This window comes from Ovis canadensis, chromosome 10 (genome assembly GCF_042477335.2).
Source record: "Ovis canadensis isolate MfBH-ARS-UI-01 breed Bighorn chromosome 10, ARS-UI_OviCan_v2, whole genome shotgun sequence".
In the NCBI taxonomy this organism is placed as follows: domain Eukaryota; kingdom Metazoa; phylum Chordata; class Mammalia; order Artiodactyla; family Bovidae; genus Ovis; species Ovis canadensis.
Window position 1 is genome coordinate 34,032,092 of NC_091254.1, and position 17,333 is coordinate 34,049,424.

The 17,333-nt window shown below is 39.3% G+C and overlaps 1 protein-coding gene across 6 annotated transcripts in view; it reads left to right on the forward strand.

The window, feature by feature from the left end:
- Positions 1-17,333, forward strand: part of LOC138446509 (uncharacterized) — a 412,831-nt gene that overhangs the window by 11,070 nt on the left and 384,428 nt on the right. For 2 of the 6 annotated variants that reach the window (XM_069601424.1, XM_069601427.1), the window contains exon 2: positions 12,147-12,267. The exons of the other annotated variants lie outside the window; for them this stretch is intronic. In XM_069601424.1, coding sequence (XP_069457525.1) covers positions 12,182-12,267 — 86 coding nt within the window. In that variant the 5' untranslated portion in view covers positions 12,147-12,181. The remainder of the gene's footprint in view (positions 1-12,146; positions 12,268-17,333) is intronic. 6 annotated transcript variants of the gene reach the window in all.

Below are 17,333 nucleotides of genomic sequence, written 5' to 3' on the forward strand. Positions count from 1 at the left end.
AAACTTATTTATCTGTCTTTCATTACTGTGGCTCCATGCTACGCACTAGAAATATGGCAGTGAACATGGTCCAGAAATAGTTATCTTCATGGAGCTTATAGTTTTCTTGGGAAGGCATGTAGATAAATTATTACTATATGATAAGATGTGTACAGATTGGCTAGACATGCAGAGAAGTATAAGAGCATCCAATAGATGCATTTAATCTTGAGTGGAGGTTAGGGAGGTTTCTGTTACTCAATGAAACATTTTAGGCAACTCCACCTTGCTAGTAACAAATAACTTGCTGTTGGATTTCAGGACTACTTTTCAAAAGCAGAGTCTGATTTATTTGCACAGGACTTAAAAACTAATGAATTGAACCAATGTCAACAAGCACTCTGGGCTTCCCTGGTGGCTCAGTGGTAAAGAATCCATCTGCAATGCAGGGGACACAAGAGACTTGGGTTCGAACCCTGGGTTGGGAAGATCCCCTGGAGAAGGAAATGACAACCCACTCCAGTATTCTTCACAGGAAAATCCTATGGATAGAGGAGCCTGGTGGGCTATGGTCCATGGGGTCATAAAGAGTGGACACAACTGAGCACAGCAAATATCTACTGTTTTTTATTTGGTGATTTATGGCTTGAAATAGGGCCTGCCTTATTGAATGTTTTCCTTCATATGTGATTTCTATCCTGTTTCTGGGTCCCTTTGCTATCTCTACAGATAACTTTAATATGAGAGCTTGGCTTAGTCATAAAACCCTGGTCTGTTGGTTTACCCCAGTCTTGAATGATAAAATAGGATGAGTTAATTAATCAGAATATTAATACTCCCAGGACCCTTTGGAGAACTAATTAGAGTTTTAAATGCAATTTGAAAGGTAGGGCGGTACAATAAAAAGCTGAAAATCTTTGTTTGAAGAATAGTATTATAAGATACATGTAAAATATTTTGCTGGACCATCAGAAGAGTTCAGATTTTACAGTATAGAGAATTCCTCTAAGGTAGAGGCAGAGTAGTGTATTTAAGAATGTGGGATAAAGTCCCGTTCTGGTTCTGCCTCTTTCTAGTCATGAGAACTCGGGTAGGTTATACAATCTGTTGGCGCCTCCATTTCTTCATCTGCAGCATAAGGATAATGGTATTTATCTTGTAGAGCTGTTATGAGGGCTATATGAAGAGACCTAAGGAACTCAGCCCAGTGCCTGGCTCTCACAAAAGCTCAATAAATGTTAGTTATTCTTAATATTAGGATAGAAAATATAGGGTTTTGACAGTATTTTAGCTTGCTGTAATATTTGAATTGGAATCTACAAAAGACATCTCTTTTAAGAGGAAGCAGAATGAACAAAGGACAAATGGCCACAGTTTTGTTCATCCAAAGATTCCACCAAGTCAACATGAATGAGGAAAAAGGGTTGTGAAGCAAACATCTACCTTGTTCTTGTAGTTTTCGTTACACTGAAGAAGTCAGAGAAGCCCGGGATTCTACAGAGAAGTGACCTTTGAAAGAGGCAGGGCCTGCTGAGGCCTGGAGAAGCTGTAGGCATGGTGGTTAAGAGCACAGACTCTAGAGCCAATCTCAACCCCAGCTACATTTGGTGCCTGGGTGACCTTGGGCAAATTACCTAACCTTTCTGTGCTACTATTTCCTCCTGAGCAAAAGAGGATAATAAAAGCACCTATGTCACAGGATTCTTGTGAGGATTAAATGAAATACTTGAAAAATGCCCCAAACAGTGATGGCCTGTCACTCTTAGTAAAATTAGCTACTACTATTCGTTTGACTAGGATGTAAGCTCTTGACACAGCAGGTACTTTTTGCCTGTTTTCTTCTTTTCACTCATGTAGCTCCAGGACTTGAAAAGTGCCTGACATGGCAGCTGCTCAGTAAATACCTGCTGAGTGAGAAAATATATGAAAGCTCTGTTAGTCAAGATTAAAAAGCTGGGCTAAAATGTTGAAAATAATTGCAGCTAGGTGATGGGTACATAAGGATCTATTAGATGATCCTCTCTACTTTTTGTTTGATTGAGTTTATAATAAAATGTAAAAAAAGAGACTGAAAGTGAAAGTGCTGGTTGACTCTCTGTGACCCCACCAGGCTCCTCTGTCTATGGAATTCTCGAGGCAAGAATATTGGAGTGGATTCCCATTTCCTTTTCCAGGAGATCTTCCTGACCCAGAGATCGAACCTGGATCTCCCACATTGAAGGCAAATTCTTTACTGTCTGAGCCACGAGGGAAGTAAAAAAAGAGAGACTAGACTGATGTAATAATCGGACAGAACCAGGCATTAAAAAAACTTTTTTATTTTTTGTTACAGCTTAAGAAAGTAAAAAGACATTTTATACTATAAAACATATGCAACGTTTTGAATATACACTACAGTACTACTAGAGACTGGGGAAACTGTGCTCCCCAAAGGACATTTGTTTCTCTTTTAAGGATTCTGATGGCAAGCAAGAATTTAGATAAAAATGGACAGAGCTGATCTGTCTTATCATTACCCTGTCATCATACACCAAAGGGCTGAAAGGGGCCTTGGGGGTGGTCCGTCTGCCTCCCTTGGAGGTTGCTCAGGTGTCTGTCTGCATGGTCCCCTCCCTGTTTCAGCGCTTTAGCAGCTCCCTTAGCTTCAGGCCAGAGGTCACCATCCCCTCCTCCAAAGTCTCAGGAGACTCCTGGCCCTGACACAGCCTTCCCTTTGGACCTCTGCCCAGATCATGCTCCAGCCCTGTCAGTTCTCTTGAGTGTCCCTTCTCGTTTTGCCCCATTCAGGCGTAATAACCTGGCCATGGAACATACACCTGAGTGCTCCTGTGACTTTGTGTGGGATATGGCCTCTGGGAGCTGCCCATGGTTCCTTGTGATAGCTCTGGTGAGAGGACTTTGCTTGTAGGAAACTTTGTTCAGGCCCCCAGGGTTACTGGTCAGGATTTTCCTCCTAGCCTCTTGCCCCTTGGGAAGCATTATCATAGCGGTGTAAAGAGACCCATTTTAATAGTTCTTAGATGGGTCTCTGGAAAGAGAGCTCCATAGTCACCATCCTTGAGTTTTCAAGGTGGGAAGCATGGAAACTTTGGAGAGCATTTTTGGTAACACAAGAACTTATTTTAAATACGATGCAGTGGATTCTTGTTATTCATGGGAGTTCTGTTCTGTAAAGTCACTTTGAATGCTGAAGTAGTGAATACTGAACCATTGCTTTTAGGGGAAACATGGGGTTTGGTTCCTACCAGTCTGTGATCATAACATTTTTGTCATCAATCAATACAAAACCTTGTTTTAGGTGTGTTTGTGTTTAGATACCTTATTTACTATATTCATTAGCATTGAATTCACAGCCATCAGTGCTGTAACTGAGGTGTGAACAACTTATCTAACAGATCTGTCCCCTGGGAGCTGCATCTCAGCCTTCTTGCACTTAGAAACACTAGATGGGACTTCAGCTCTATGTTTGGGGCCATGTTGCACAGCAAAATTACCAACAAAAAGCACAATGATGTGAAAACCTGGCAGGTAGCGGACCTTGAAAAGGACACTCGTTTATATCATAAGAATTGAAACAAGAAGGCAGAGTGTGACTTATGTTTGACCCCAGCTGAGAATGTGTGCATCAGGCAATACAAAATTTTCACTGCTTCTCGTGTCTTCAGACAACTATGAAAGTGCTGCATTGCTTTGGGGCTTACAAAGAAAGTTTAGCAAGTAGAAGAATTTGCAAATATGGAATCCGTGAGAAATGAGGATTGACTGTATATCCATGAAGTTTGTGCAGTAGGTCATTATATTTAATAAAACAAAAGATGCAATTTACTACATGTGTGTTACAAAATATTATATGTAGTCATGTAAAATCATGTTTCTTCATTCCATATCTTTGATCCAGGAGATCTGGAATGAGAAAATTAGATTATAAGGTGAGCTAAAAAAATTTAAAGATTTATATGATCTCTTAAGCTTTAAACTTTTAGGCTATAGATATTATTTATATATTTATATACATTTTATGTATTTATTATATCATGTCATATTTTGTCTTCTGTATAGCTCACTAGCTTAAAATTTCCTTTATTGCAGTGGAAAAGGTTGAACTGAGACAATTTTCAGTGATTATCTGAAATACTGTATTTATACCTAAAGAATATATTAACATCTATTTTAAATTATAGTTGGTTTATAATATTATATTAATTCCAGGTGCAACATAGTGATTCAGTATTTTCATAAATTATACTTCATTTAGAGTTATTATAAAATATTGGCTATATTTCCTGCATTTTACAATATATCCTTGTAGCTTGCTTATTTTATACATAGTAGTTTGTATTAAACACTGTAAGTCTAACCTGAAAGTTTTTCTCCTGCACCCTCGTGAGGAATTATCAGTAGGAGGTATCTAGTGTTATTATCACTCTGTAAAAATCATTTCTAAATTTACATCTTTAGCATCTTTGAAGGACAGAGAAGCTTCACATTTAAGATATTATGACGGGAAAGCTGCTGAAGCTTTAAGTCGTCATATGGAATATATTAGGACCTTTCACTGAGAAGCAGAGGAGAGTTTTGGCTTTCTGGATTAGCAAATCAGGAGATAGAAAAATGGAAGTTTCAGACTAGGAAGGCTTTCTAACTCTAAGCAGCTAGTGGGTGTGTTTTTGCTTCCCCAGTCTTGGGAGTCAGCCTCTTGTAACTCAGTTGTGGAGTGCTTATACCCCTGTTACCTCATCTTCACGGATGTAGCGTGATGGAATTTTGGGGATGACTGGACATTTTTTAATGCATGTTGATTGCGAGGAAGGTACTTTTCAGGATCCACTGGTGCTTGAGGCAGTGGTAGAAAAAAAAAAAAAGCTATCCAGGAAGATAAATCAGAACAGTGCATACTCTTTTACTCCTGGGATCCAAACTGTTCCTGAATATCACACCAGCAAGGCAAATAAAAGATTGAGTGTCCATCCAGACACTAAGAGTAGGGATAGATGTCATAAAACACACCCCACTTGGCCCAGACATGAGGAGGTAGGCTCACTCCAGGTGTGAAATCCTTTAGCCTTGTGGACTTTAATTTGGTCTTAGGGATGTGTTACAGGAAGTATGCTCTAGTGGACTCAATTGGAACCCTCTCACTGGAGTGGAATGTTCTGTGTGAACTTGTTTTTACACAGTGGAGAATGAGGAAGTGATATATGAAACAGTTAAACCTTAGGTGTGTGGTTCTTTCAGGGTACACAGCGCAGAATGAAGAAACACAGAGGATGTTGGGGTGAGGAGAAGGAAGCATGGAAATAAGACAGAGGTTGGATTCGAGAGTCCAGTTCACTCCCAGTGGAGTCACTTGGCACGCTGCACACGTTAATCACAGCACATGATTTCTCAGTTGGGTGCTGGGCACAACATCTGCTGGGAGCTGGACCACGGTTCCCTCAGTGATACGTCTTCTCTCAGCCCTCAGTGTGTGGTCAGGCTCACTGCTCACAAATTCCACCGAAAATAGTCTTTCTTTTTCACACTTAAAAATTCTTTCCAAGCAAGTGTTTCCTTTTAACATTCCCCAAGCAGATTGACTTTTTGAGCTTCGTGTTGCTTCCAGCTCTGTCAATGTCGGCTTCCAATTAGTCCCAACATCTCATTGCTGTTTTCTCTTAAGAAGTCCTGATGGTATTGCACTGACTTAGGGTTCAATCTGCTTATGCTTTTTGCAGTGCTCATTAGACCGGCATTTCCACCACTCTGTCTCTCTGGTCTTGGTCTGGGAAATGCTTGTGATTAACATGAGGGTCTTGATAGTCATTCTTTGTCACCTTCAACCCATCAGTTATGAAACAGTTATATCCAGCTAAAAGAGGAAAGGGATATCATGGAGAGAAAGGGGGGCATTAGATATTAAAAGTCTTGAGGAAGGGAGGCCACAGGATGAATACCATTGCATATTAAGTTGCTCAGCCCAGTAAAAGTCACAGGAAACAGCAATGAACTGTTACAGAAAATTCTTTTGAGCTGTCCTCAGCCCATTCTCTTCTGCTTCTGTTGCTGTATTTGGACAGACATGTGCCTCCACACATATGTCCCTCCCTGATGTGATTTTTTAATAAACTTTTTATTGTGTATTGGGGTATACCCCACTAACAATGTTGTGATAGTTTCAGGTGAACAGGGAAGGGACTTAGCCATATATATATATATGTATGCATTCTCCCCCAAACTCCCCTCCCATCCTGATTGCCACATAACATTGAGCAGATTCCCCTGTGCTACACAGTAGGTCCTTGTTGGTTATCCATTCTAAATATAGCAGTGTGCACATGTCCATTCCAAACTCCCTAACTCTCCCTTCCCTGCATCCTTCTACCTGGCAAACTGAAGTTCCTTCTCTAAGTCTGTGAGTCTGTTTTGTAAGTAAGTTCATTTTGTATCATTTCTTCTTAGATTCCACATAGAAGGAATGTCATTTGATATTTCTCCTCTGTCTGTCTTACTTCACTCAAGTTGATAATCTCTACATCCACCTGCCCTGCTCTGACTTCTGACTTGGTTTTATCCCTAGATATTAGGTTCTAGGCCATCTTTACATCTTCTTGTGTGAAGGTTCATGCCTGACTGCTGGTTTCAAGTCCTTTTCATCCAGGAAGGAAAAGACCTGATCAGGTAAGGCAGTACCCACTCTTCCACTTCCCTCCTTTTTTGCATCATTTCATTTTCATTTCTCTGTCTAGCACTTAATACTTTCTAGTGTAGTCATTAGTTGACCGGTTTATTTTCTGTCTCCTCCAACTAGAATGTAATTCTATGAAGGAAGGGACACTGTCGTGTTCAGTGATGTGATCTCTAGGGCCTGGAACTGTCCTTGGCACAAAGAGCCTGCAGGAAATATTTCTTGACTCACTGACTATGGAACGATGAGAGAATACTTTTGCATCTTGTGTTTTGTGTGTATGCAAGTGGTCAGCAAAGTGACTGGCCTGTAGCAGGAGTTCACATAGACTCTCCCTTTCCCTGTTCACTCTAAAATGCAGGCTCAGTTATAGGCCCAGGGGTAGTAGGATCACTATATTGTTGACTCTTAACTTTTATCTCAGTTCCGTTTCTGAGTTAGTTTTGGCCTTTGGCACAGGCCAGGAAGGTGCAGTAAAAACAAATGCACCTGACTGCTAGCGTGGGGATCTTGGGTTGCAGTCTTGGTTTCAACTCTGACTCACTATGTGAACTGTGGGCAACCTACTTAACCTCTCTGCTTCTGTTTTTCATCCATAGAATGAAGAGGTTGGCTAGATGATGCTTAAGGTCCCTTGCAGTTCTTGCATTTTATCGGGTCACCTATTTATCTTTTTTTGAAAGTGAGCACAGACTAGTCTCTTCATACGAGAGTAAACATACTTGCAAGGCGTTCTGCAACCCTTAACGAAGTGCTGAAAACACTCGAAGTATAGGATCGCTATGAATATGCACCACTCATCTCTTTGTTTCATCAAAGATCCTCCAATCACGCATTTCTCTGCCATGTGCTTTAGGAGTCTCTGTACTTGAAGTGGATTTAACAAATCACCCTTTATATGTACATAGCATTTTCATTGCAGGGTATCAGTGTTTCTCTACAACCTGTCATGAAGTGCTATTGTTTATAAAGAAGTAAAAGGATGAGCTGCTTGAATTCTTAAGGGTCATCAATACATTAGATTCTGTCACTGCCACATGTTAGAAGCCCGGAGTTACGAATACATCTTAACATTTTTAATGCACTACATAATCTCACCAGAAGCACCTGGTTTCTACATGAGTTAAACATATCACTTGCCAAAATGTTACCCCACATTTAAGTGGATCTGCTGAGTGTGCTTCTTGACACCTTTATTCACTCTTCAATCGATTGCAGTTTGAACCCTTCTCCTTGGTTCTCTGAACCTGCTCATGCTTTTTTTTTCAATGTTTAAATTTTAGTTTTTATTGAAGTATAGTTAATTCAGTACTATATAAGTTATAGGTGTAGAATATAGTGATTCACAAATTTTAAAGGTTATATTCCATTTATAATTATCATAAAATATTGACAATATTCCCTGTGTTGTACAATATATCCTTGTAGCTTATTTGATACATAACAGTCTGTGCTTCTTAATTCCATACCCCTAGGCTCCATCACTGCAGATGGTGACTGTAGCCATGAAATTAAAAGACACTTACTCCTTGGAAGAAAAGTTATGACCAACCTAGATAGCATATTCAAAAAGTCCGTCTAGTCAAGGCTATGGTTTTTCCTGTGGTCATGTATGGATGTGAGAGTTGGACTGTGAAGAAGGCTGAGAGCTGAAGAATTGATGCTTTTGAACTGTGGTGTTGGAGAAGACTCTTGAGAGTCCCTTGGACTGCAAGGATATCCAACCAGTCCATTCTAAAGGAGATCAGCCTTGGGATTTCTTTGGAAGGAATGATGGTAAAGCTGAAACTCCAGTACTTTGGCCACCTCATGCGAAGAGTTGACTCACTGGAAAAGACTCTGATGCTGGGAGGGATTGGGGGCAGAAGGAGAAAGGGATGACAGAGGATGAGATGGCTGGATGGCAACACGGACTCGATGGACGTGAGTCTGAGTGAACTCCGGGAGTTGGTGATGGACAGGGAGGCCTGGTGTGCTGCGATTCATGGGGTCGCAAAGAGTCGGACACGACTGAGCAACTGAACTGAACTGAGGCTCCCTCTCTTGCTTTGAAATAGGTGCTGCCATCTAAACACCAAACCTGCAGTCATTTGTTAGTCTGTGTCTTATTTGATGGATCCAGGACAGGATTCCCTTGCCCTCTTACTATATCCTACTTCGTTCTTGCACTGAATCCCACAACCATGCTTTGTATAGTCACTTTTATGCCTAGAATGTTCCCAGCCCAACCTGCCTGGCAAACACCTGCTCATACCTTTGAAGATGTGGCTTAAACATCTCATCCTCTTTGAAGCCATTCTGACCTTCTCTCCCTATTCTGGGAAAAACTAGTTTTCTCTCCTTTATATTAGCATTATGCTAATACATACCAAAATTACAGTATTTATTCTCTATGGAACAACAGACTGGTTCCAAATTGGGAAAGGAGTATGTTAAGGCTGTATATTTTCACCCTGCTTATTTAACTTATATGCAGAGTACATCATGAGAAATGCTGGACTGGATGAAGCACACACTGGAATCCAAATTGCCAGGAGAAATATCGATAACCTCAGATTTGCAGATGACACCACCCTTATGGTAGAAAGTGAAGAATAACTAAAGAGCCTCTTGATGAAAGTGGAAGAGGAGAGTGAAAGAGTTGGCTTAAAACTCAGCATTCAGAAAACTAAGATCATGGCATCTGGTCCCATCACTTCTTGGCAAATAGATGAGGAAACAGTGAGATATTTTATTTTTTTGGGCTCCAAAATCACCGCAAATGGTGATTGCAGCCATGAAATTAAAAAATGCTTGCTCCTTGGAAGAAAGTTATGACCAACCTAGACAGCATATTAAAAAGCAGAGACATTACTTTGCCAGCAAAGATCCATCTAGTCAAAGCTATGGTTTATCCAGTGGTCATGTATAGATGTGAGAGTTGGACTGTGAAGAAAGCTGAGCACCAAAGAATTGATGTTTTTGAACTGCGGTGTTGGGGAAGACTCTTAAGAGTCCCTTGGACTACACGGAGATCCAACCAGTCCATCCTAAAGGAGATCAGTCCTGAATATTCATTGGAAGGACTGAGATACTAAAGCCAAAAATCCAATACTTTGTCCACCTGATGTGAAGAACTGACTCATTTGAAAAGACCCTGATGTTGGGAATGATTGAGGGCGGGAGGAGAAGGGGACAACAGAGGATGAGATGGCTGGATGGCATCACCGACTCAATGGACATGAGTTTGAGTAGGCTCTGGGAGTTGATGATGGACAGGGAAGCCTGGTGTGCTTTAGTCCATGGGATATCAAAGAGTTGGACATGGCTGAGTGACTGAACTGAACTGAACTGACAGTTTTTTGCATGTCTGTATCACGTACTGAGAATTCATTGTAGATAAGGATTTGTCTTTTCAAGTTTTATATTCTTAGGCATAGCCTGATGCTTTCCATAAATGTTTGTTAAATGAATGAAGGAAGGAATGAATATATAGGACTTAATTTCTGGCCCCAAAACCAAAGTTATAAAATGATCTTGATTTGTGTATATGAAGTACTTTTTCAAATGGCTTTCTGGGTAGTCATAGGATTGAAAGGTAAGTTCAGAGGATTTTATGAATCCCATGAAGGATGTCTGTAGTTAAACTTGGCATGAATCAAGTTTTGCTTTTATTTAAATTAATGCATCCAATTAAGAGATGTTAATTATATTAACCTACTAGCAAGGGGAGTAGAACTGTTATTATGATGATTGATTTTTCTCCATCATAAAATGCAGCTTGCGTGGTCTCTAGACACACTAATGAAGTGAAATTTGTGCAGCAGTCTGTGAATTGATTGAGTTGGCAAAGCTTCAAATACATTAAAAAATATGGCTGTCATTAATTTTTTACTACTTTTTAATTTTTAATTGAAAAAATGATTTAGTATCCAAATTAAAGAAAAACATAGTAGAGAAATAAAATCACTGTAATATCTGTCATTGTAAGCAACAGATATTTTAATTGTTTCATGTTACCTTCACATACATTCTTATTTTCGGGCAGTTGCAATTGTGGGATGTTTTTTGTTTGTCTGAAGACTCTCTATATGTGGACATTTCAAATAGATATATAGCAATATTTACCAAGAGATATTTTTACAATGCTAGTTTCTTTTAGCTAGAAAAATTTAGCTAGCTAAAATCTCTAGATTCTCAGTGATGTAACTTGGGGAAAAGAAAATATCTCTGAGAGCCAATAAGTTCGGTAAGTTGTAAAAGTAAACACATTCTTTTACTGTAGGATTTCCCAAAGGCTATAATATTGTCAGAGGCTTTAATAAAAAAAAAAGGATAATATGGCACATTTTCTTCATATTAATTTTAACATGAAAACTTAAAAAAATACACAATAAAATGTCTGTTCTACAGATAGGTGCTTGGAACACACTTTGGAAATCAGCGGTGGGTAGTATTCTGTGCTGTTGTTGTTTAGTGTGCAGTCGTGTCCATGGACTGTAGCCCTCCAGGCTCCTCTAGCCATGGGATTCGACAGGCAAGAGTACTGGAGTGGGTTGCTATTTCCTTTTCCAGGGGATCTTCCTGGATTGGCAGGCAGATTCTTTACTGCTGAGCCATCAGGGAAGTCCAATTTTGTGGTGTTGCTATAACATAATTTACTAGCCCAATCTTCTACTGTTGGACAAAGGTATTCAGTCACACTTGTGATAAAGCCCAAGATCCTTAACATGGGCTATAAACACGTGAGATCTGGTCTGTCTTGGTTTAACTCCCGTCCGTCTTCTGCTTGACTTCTGTGCTCCTCCCACTTTGGTTTTCTTTAGTCCTTGAACTCACTAAGCCTTTTCCCATGCAGGTAGGGCTTTTTTACATGCTGCTTTTTGACTTTAATATATAACAGCCCATTTATCTTATTTCCTTTTATTGAGCCATTTAGTAATTTACCAGCAATATTTTCAGGAAACATAATTAGTAACCTAGAGAAATAGAGCACTATTGGTTTCATCTTCTACCAGCACTCTGTTGCATGGCAATTTCCTATATTTCCAGGAACATCCAATCATGTTTCATGATTATGGGTGTTTGCCTAGCAGAACCAAAAGAGAAAGGCCCATAATAGATCACAATCCCAAATATCAGTAACTTTCAGATGGATTATTTTATTCTCTTGGTTAATAAGATTGTCAGTGTTTTTCTTTAAGGGATTTTCAGAATATATGTTTCACGTTATAGCTCATGAGGACTTTGCTCAGTGTGACAAGGAAGTGGCAATTTGCTCTCTTCCACACTCTTGAAGGCCTATGGTGCTCTAAAGGAAGTGAGGGATGACTGTTGACCTACTTAGCTTAACCTCCCAAGAATGCAAAATGAGACCTGGGTACATACGTGTTCCTCAGCACTTTGCTTCTAGGCGGTCATTTTATCATTAAATAGGATGAAAACATAGAAGAAATGTTTATCAAAAATGTAAGTAAGCCCAAAGCATAGAAGGAAGTTTTGGTCCAACCCATTGATTTTACAGAGGCACAAAGGCAGATCCTGAGCTTGGGTCACTGAATGACTTCAGAAGATACCACTCATGTAGACTGTGATGTGAATGAGGTTTCTGGAATTGTTCCACTTGGAGGCCCCATTCAGAGAAGGTAAGAGATCTGTTGGAGTTTGCTTTTTTTTTTTTTTTACTTTATAATACTCTATTGGTTTTGCCATACATTGACATGAATCCACCACGGGTGTACATGTGATCCCAAACACGAACCCCCCTCCCACCTCCCTCCCCACAACATCCCTCCAGGTCATCCCCGTGCACCAGCCCCAAGCATGCTGTATCCTGCATCAGACATAGACTGGTGATTCGATTCTTACATGATAGTATACATGTTTCAATGCCATTCTCCCAAATCATCCCACCCTCTCCCTCTCCCTCTGAGTCCAAAAGTCCGCTATACACATCTGTGTCTTTTTTGCTGTCTTGCATAAAGGGTCATCATTGCCATCTTTCTAAATTCCATATATATGTGTTAGTATACTGTATTGGTGTTTTTCTTTCTGGCTTACTTCACTCTGTATAATCGGCTCCAGTTTCATCCATCTCATCAGAACTGATTCAAATGTATTCTTTATAATGGCTGAGTAATACTCCATTGTGTATATGTACCACAGCTTTCTTATCCATTCATCTGCTGATGGACATCTAGGTTGTTTCCATGTCCTGGCTATTATAAACAGTGCTGTGATGAACATTGGGGTACATGTGTCTCTGTCAATTCTGGTTTCCTCAGTGTGTATGCCCAGCAGTGGGATTGCTGGGTCATATGGCAGTTCTATTTGCAATTTTTTAAGGACTCTCTACACTGTTCTCCATAGTGGTTGTACTAGTTTGCATTCCCACCAACAGTGTAGGAGGGTTCCCTTTTCTCTATACCCTCTCCAGCATTTCTTGCTTGCAGATTTTTGGATTGCAGACATTCTGACTAGTGTGAAGTGGTATCTCATTGTGGTTTTGATTTGCATTTCTCTAATAATGAGTGATGTTGAGCATCTTTTCATGTGTTTGTTAGCCATCCGTATGTCTTCTTTGGAGAAATGTCTATTTAGTTCTTTGGCCCATTTTTTGATTTGGTCATTTATTTTTCTGGAATTGAGCTGCATAAGTTGCTTGTATATTTTTGAGATTAGTTGTTTGTCAGTTGTTTCATTTGCTATTATTTTCTCCCATTCAGAAGGTTGTCTTTTCACCTTGCTTATATTTTCCTTTGTTGTGAAGAAGCTTTTAATTTTAATTAGATCCCATTTGTTTATTTCTGCTTTTATTTCCAGAATTCTGGGAGGTGGATCATAGAGGATCCTGTTGTGATTTATGTCTGAGAGTGTTTTGCCTATGTTCTTCTCTAGGAGTTTTATAGTTTCTGGTCTTACATTTAGATCTTTAATCCATTTTGAGTTTATTTTCATGTGCGGTGTTAGAAAGTGATCTAGTTTCACTCTTTTACAAGTGGTAGACCAGTTTTCCCAGCACCACTTGTTAAAGAGATTGTCTTTACTCCATTGTATATTCTTGACTCCTTTGTCAAAGATAAGGTGTCCATATGTGTGTGGATTTATCTCTGGGCTTTCTATTTTGTTCCATTGATCTATATTTCTGTCTTTGTGCCAATACCATACTGTCTTGATGACTGTGGCTTTGTAGTAGAGCCTGAAGTCAGGCAAGTTGATTCCTCCAGTTCCATTCTTCTTTCTCAAGACTGCTTTGGTTATTCGAGTTTTTTTTGTATTTCCATACAAATCTTGAAATTATTTGTTCTAGTTCTGTGAATAATATCTCTGGTAGCTTGATAGGGATTGCATTGAATCTGTAGATTGCTTTGGGTAGTATACTCATTTTCACAATATTGATTCTTCTAATCCATGAACATGATATATTTCTCCATCTATTAGTGTCTTCTTTGGTTTCTTTCATCAGTGTTTTATAGTTTTCTATATATAGGTCTTTAGTTTCTTTAGGTAGATATATTCCTAAGTATTTTATTCTTTTTGTTGCAATGGTGAATGGAATTGTTTCCTTAATTTCTTTTTCTACTTTCTCATTATTAGTGTATAGGAATGCAAGAGATTTCTGTGTGTTGATTTTATATCCTGCAACTTTACTATATTCATTGATTAGCTCTAGTAATTTTCTGGTGGAGTCTTTAGGGTTTTCTATGTAGAGGATCATGTCATCTGCAAACAGTGAGAGTTTTACTTCTTCTTTTCCAATTTGGATTCCTTTTATTTCTTTTTCTGCTCTGATTGCTGTGGCCAAAACTTCCAAAACTATGTTGAACAGTAGTGGTGATATCAGGCTGCCACTCATAACAGAATCAAGAATTAAGCATTAAAAAAATTATTTATATTAAATTGGAGGATAATTGCTTTACAATATTGTGCTGGTTTCTGCCATACATCAACATGAATCAGCCATAGGTATACATATGGCCCCTCCCTCTTGAACCTTCCTTCCACCTCCCACCCCAACTCACCCCTCTAGATTGTCACAGAGTACCAGTTTGAGCTCCCTGAGTCATACGGCAAATTTCCACTGGCTATCTATTTCATACGTGGTGATGTATATGTTTCCATGCTACTCTCTCAATTCATTCCATCCTCCCCAAGAAGTAAACATTTTTGGTAGACTCAAGAGATGGTGAAATTAATGTAAAGCAAAAAGTGTAAAGTATCAAATTTAGATTTTGAAATCAATTGACTCAATCCAAGCTGTGGAAAACCTGACTTGAGGTTATTTCAGTTGGAAAGACCTTAGAGATGAGTTAAGTAACCACAAGCACTGTTATAGGTAACCCAAAGGCTGTAGCTGTGAAATGCTCTAGTGGAACCCTGGGCTGAAGTAATAGAGATAGAGTATCCTAAGCTGAATTGGTCAGAACACAACAGAAATATTGTGCTCAGTTCTAGAAGTCACATTTTTAAATTTTTAAAATTGAAATGCAGTTGATTCACAGTGTTGTGTTACTTTTAGGTGTACAGCAAAATGATTGTATCATATCTATCTATATATGTATATAACAGCATTGTTAATCAACTATATATATTTCTTTTTAAGGTTCTTTTCCATTATAGGTTACCACAATATACTGAGTATATAGGAGTCATATTTCTTAAGTGGATAATAAATCTCTGATTGCTAGGTCACATGCATGGTACCTAATAGCAACTTAACATTCAGCTAGGCTGTTGCTGAATCACCTATGTTGTATGCAAAGCTCTGGCACATAGTAGGTGCTCAGTCATGTTAGGTCTCGCTTTTCTTCTTTGCAAGGAGGGCAATCTGAATGCTATTGGTGCTGCCAAACGTGCTGACTCAAGACCCTTTCAAAAAATTGGGAGTTATTTCTGAAGTCTGTGAGTCTTCAAACACTGAGAGCTTGACCCCTCGCTTTTACAGTGTTTGTTGTGATTCCCTACAGACATAAAGGTTTGCTATTATTAAGACTTCATTGGAATTGTATAAATGACAACCAGTTTGGTTTCCCTCCCTCCCTCACTTCTTTCCACATTTATTGAGGACCATGGAAATGTGCTAGTCTCCAGGAATTAAAAACTTAATACTTCATGATTTCCTGGAAGAGACTTAGACTTAGAGGAAGCAGATAGACATGAAAACAAATTACTTGCAATATATGTGATGGTTGTAGCAACAGAAGTATGTGGAGGGCACAGATATATTAATAGCAATTCGATTCAATAAATACTGTCTTCAAGGACCTTCTATGTATTAGGTACGATGTGAAGCCCTGGGGGATCCAGATAAAACAAGGCACACCATTAGTTGTGAAGATTAAATAGCTACATGTGTCTAAGTATTCTGAAAGGGGAGGCACAGGCCACAGTGAGAGTCAGGTGAAGAAGGGTTTGATCTGAGGCTGAATGAAGGAGATGAGTTCACCAAGCATGAAGAGAGGGGAAACACAGTCCAGGGAAATGCCTGGAGCTGACCCCGAGAGCTGGGTTAAGAGAACATATTGAAAACTGAAGCAGTGTGCATGAAACCTGTAAATATAGGAATAGTCTTTGAGGAAGTAGGGTGAAAGATCTTTGTGGAATCTTCTCAGTGAGACGTCTCTGGCCACCCTCACCTGTATGGGATTAATCACCATTTTTTCTCTGTATATATCTCTGTATTTGCAGATATTACATAATGTACTGTGTGCTAAGCCACTCAGTTGTGTCCAACTCTTTGCAACCCTAGAGACTGTAGCCTGCCAGGCTCCTTGGTCCATGGGATTTTCCTGGCAAGAATACTGGAGTGAGTTGCCATTTCCTCCTCCAGGGTATCTTCCTGACTCAGGGATTGAACACACATCTCCAATGTCTCCTGCACTGGCAGTGGATTCTTTACCACTATGCCTCCTGGGAAGCCCCACATAATGTATTATATATATATACACACATATATATAAATATATATATAAATATATATGTAAAGACATTATATATACATATATTTATAATGTCTTTATCTCTTATCCTTTTCTGAACTACTTATTCAGACTTACTGTGTTAGTATTTTCAACACCAAACTTAAAACCTGGGATTTGGCACTATTTTGCAGGGTGGTGAATTAAGGAACAATTTTTAGGGAATGGAAAAGTGAAGAATGCCTTTAATAGAGATTTTACAAAAGATAAAAATGTCATGGAGAAAAGAGAGGGAAAGAAGTGTTAAGTAAGAAGAGCTATGATAGAATCTAAAGGGGGTCTGGCCCAGGCTGGTGCATCAGAGGAAGTTCCTGAGGAAGTGATACTGAGTTGAGGTCTGAAAGATAAACAGGCATTAACTAAAATAAAAGAAGGGGTGCTTGAGGGAGCAACCTGGGCAAGACTACTGGGTAGTTATGGAGATGACTTTAAACAGACAGCAGGTAAAGTCAATAGGACTTTATTATTTCACAAGAAAAGGTGGCAAGAATACACAGAAGAACTGTACAAAAAAGATCTTCACGACCAAGATAATCACGATGGTATGATCACTCACCTAGAGTCAGATATCCTGGAATGTGAAGTCAAGTGGGCCTTAGAAAGCATCACTACGAACAAAGCTAGTGGAGGTAATGGAATTCCAGTTGAGCTATTTCAAATCCTGAAAGAGGATGCTGTGAAAGTGCTGCATTCAGTATGCCAGTAAATTTGGAAAACTCGGCAGTGGCCACAGG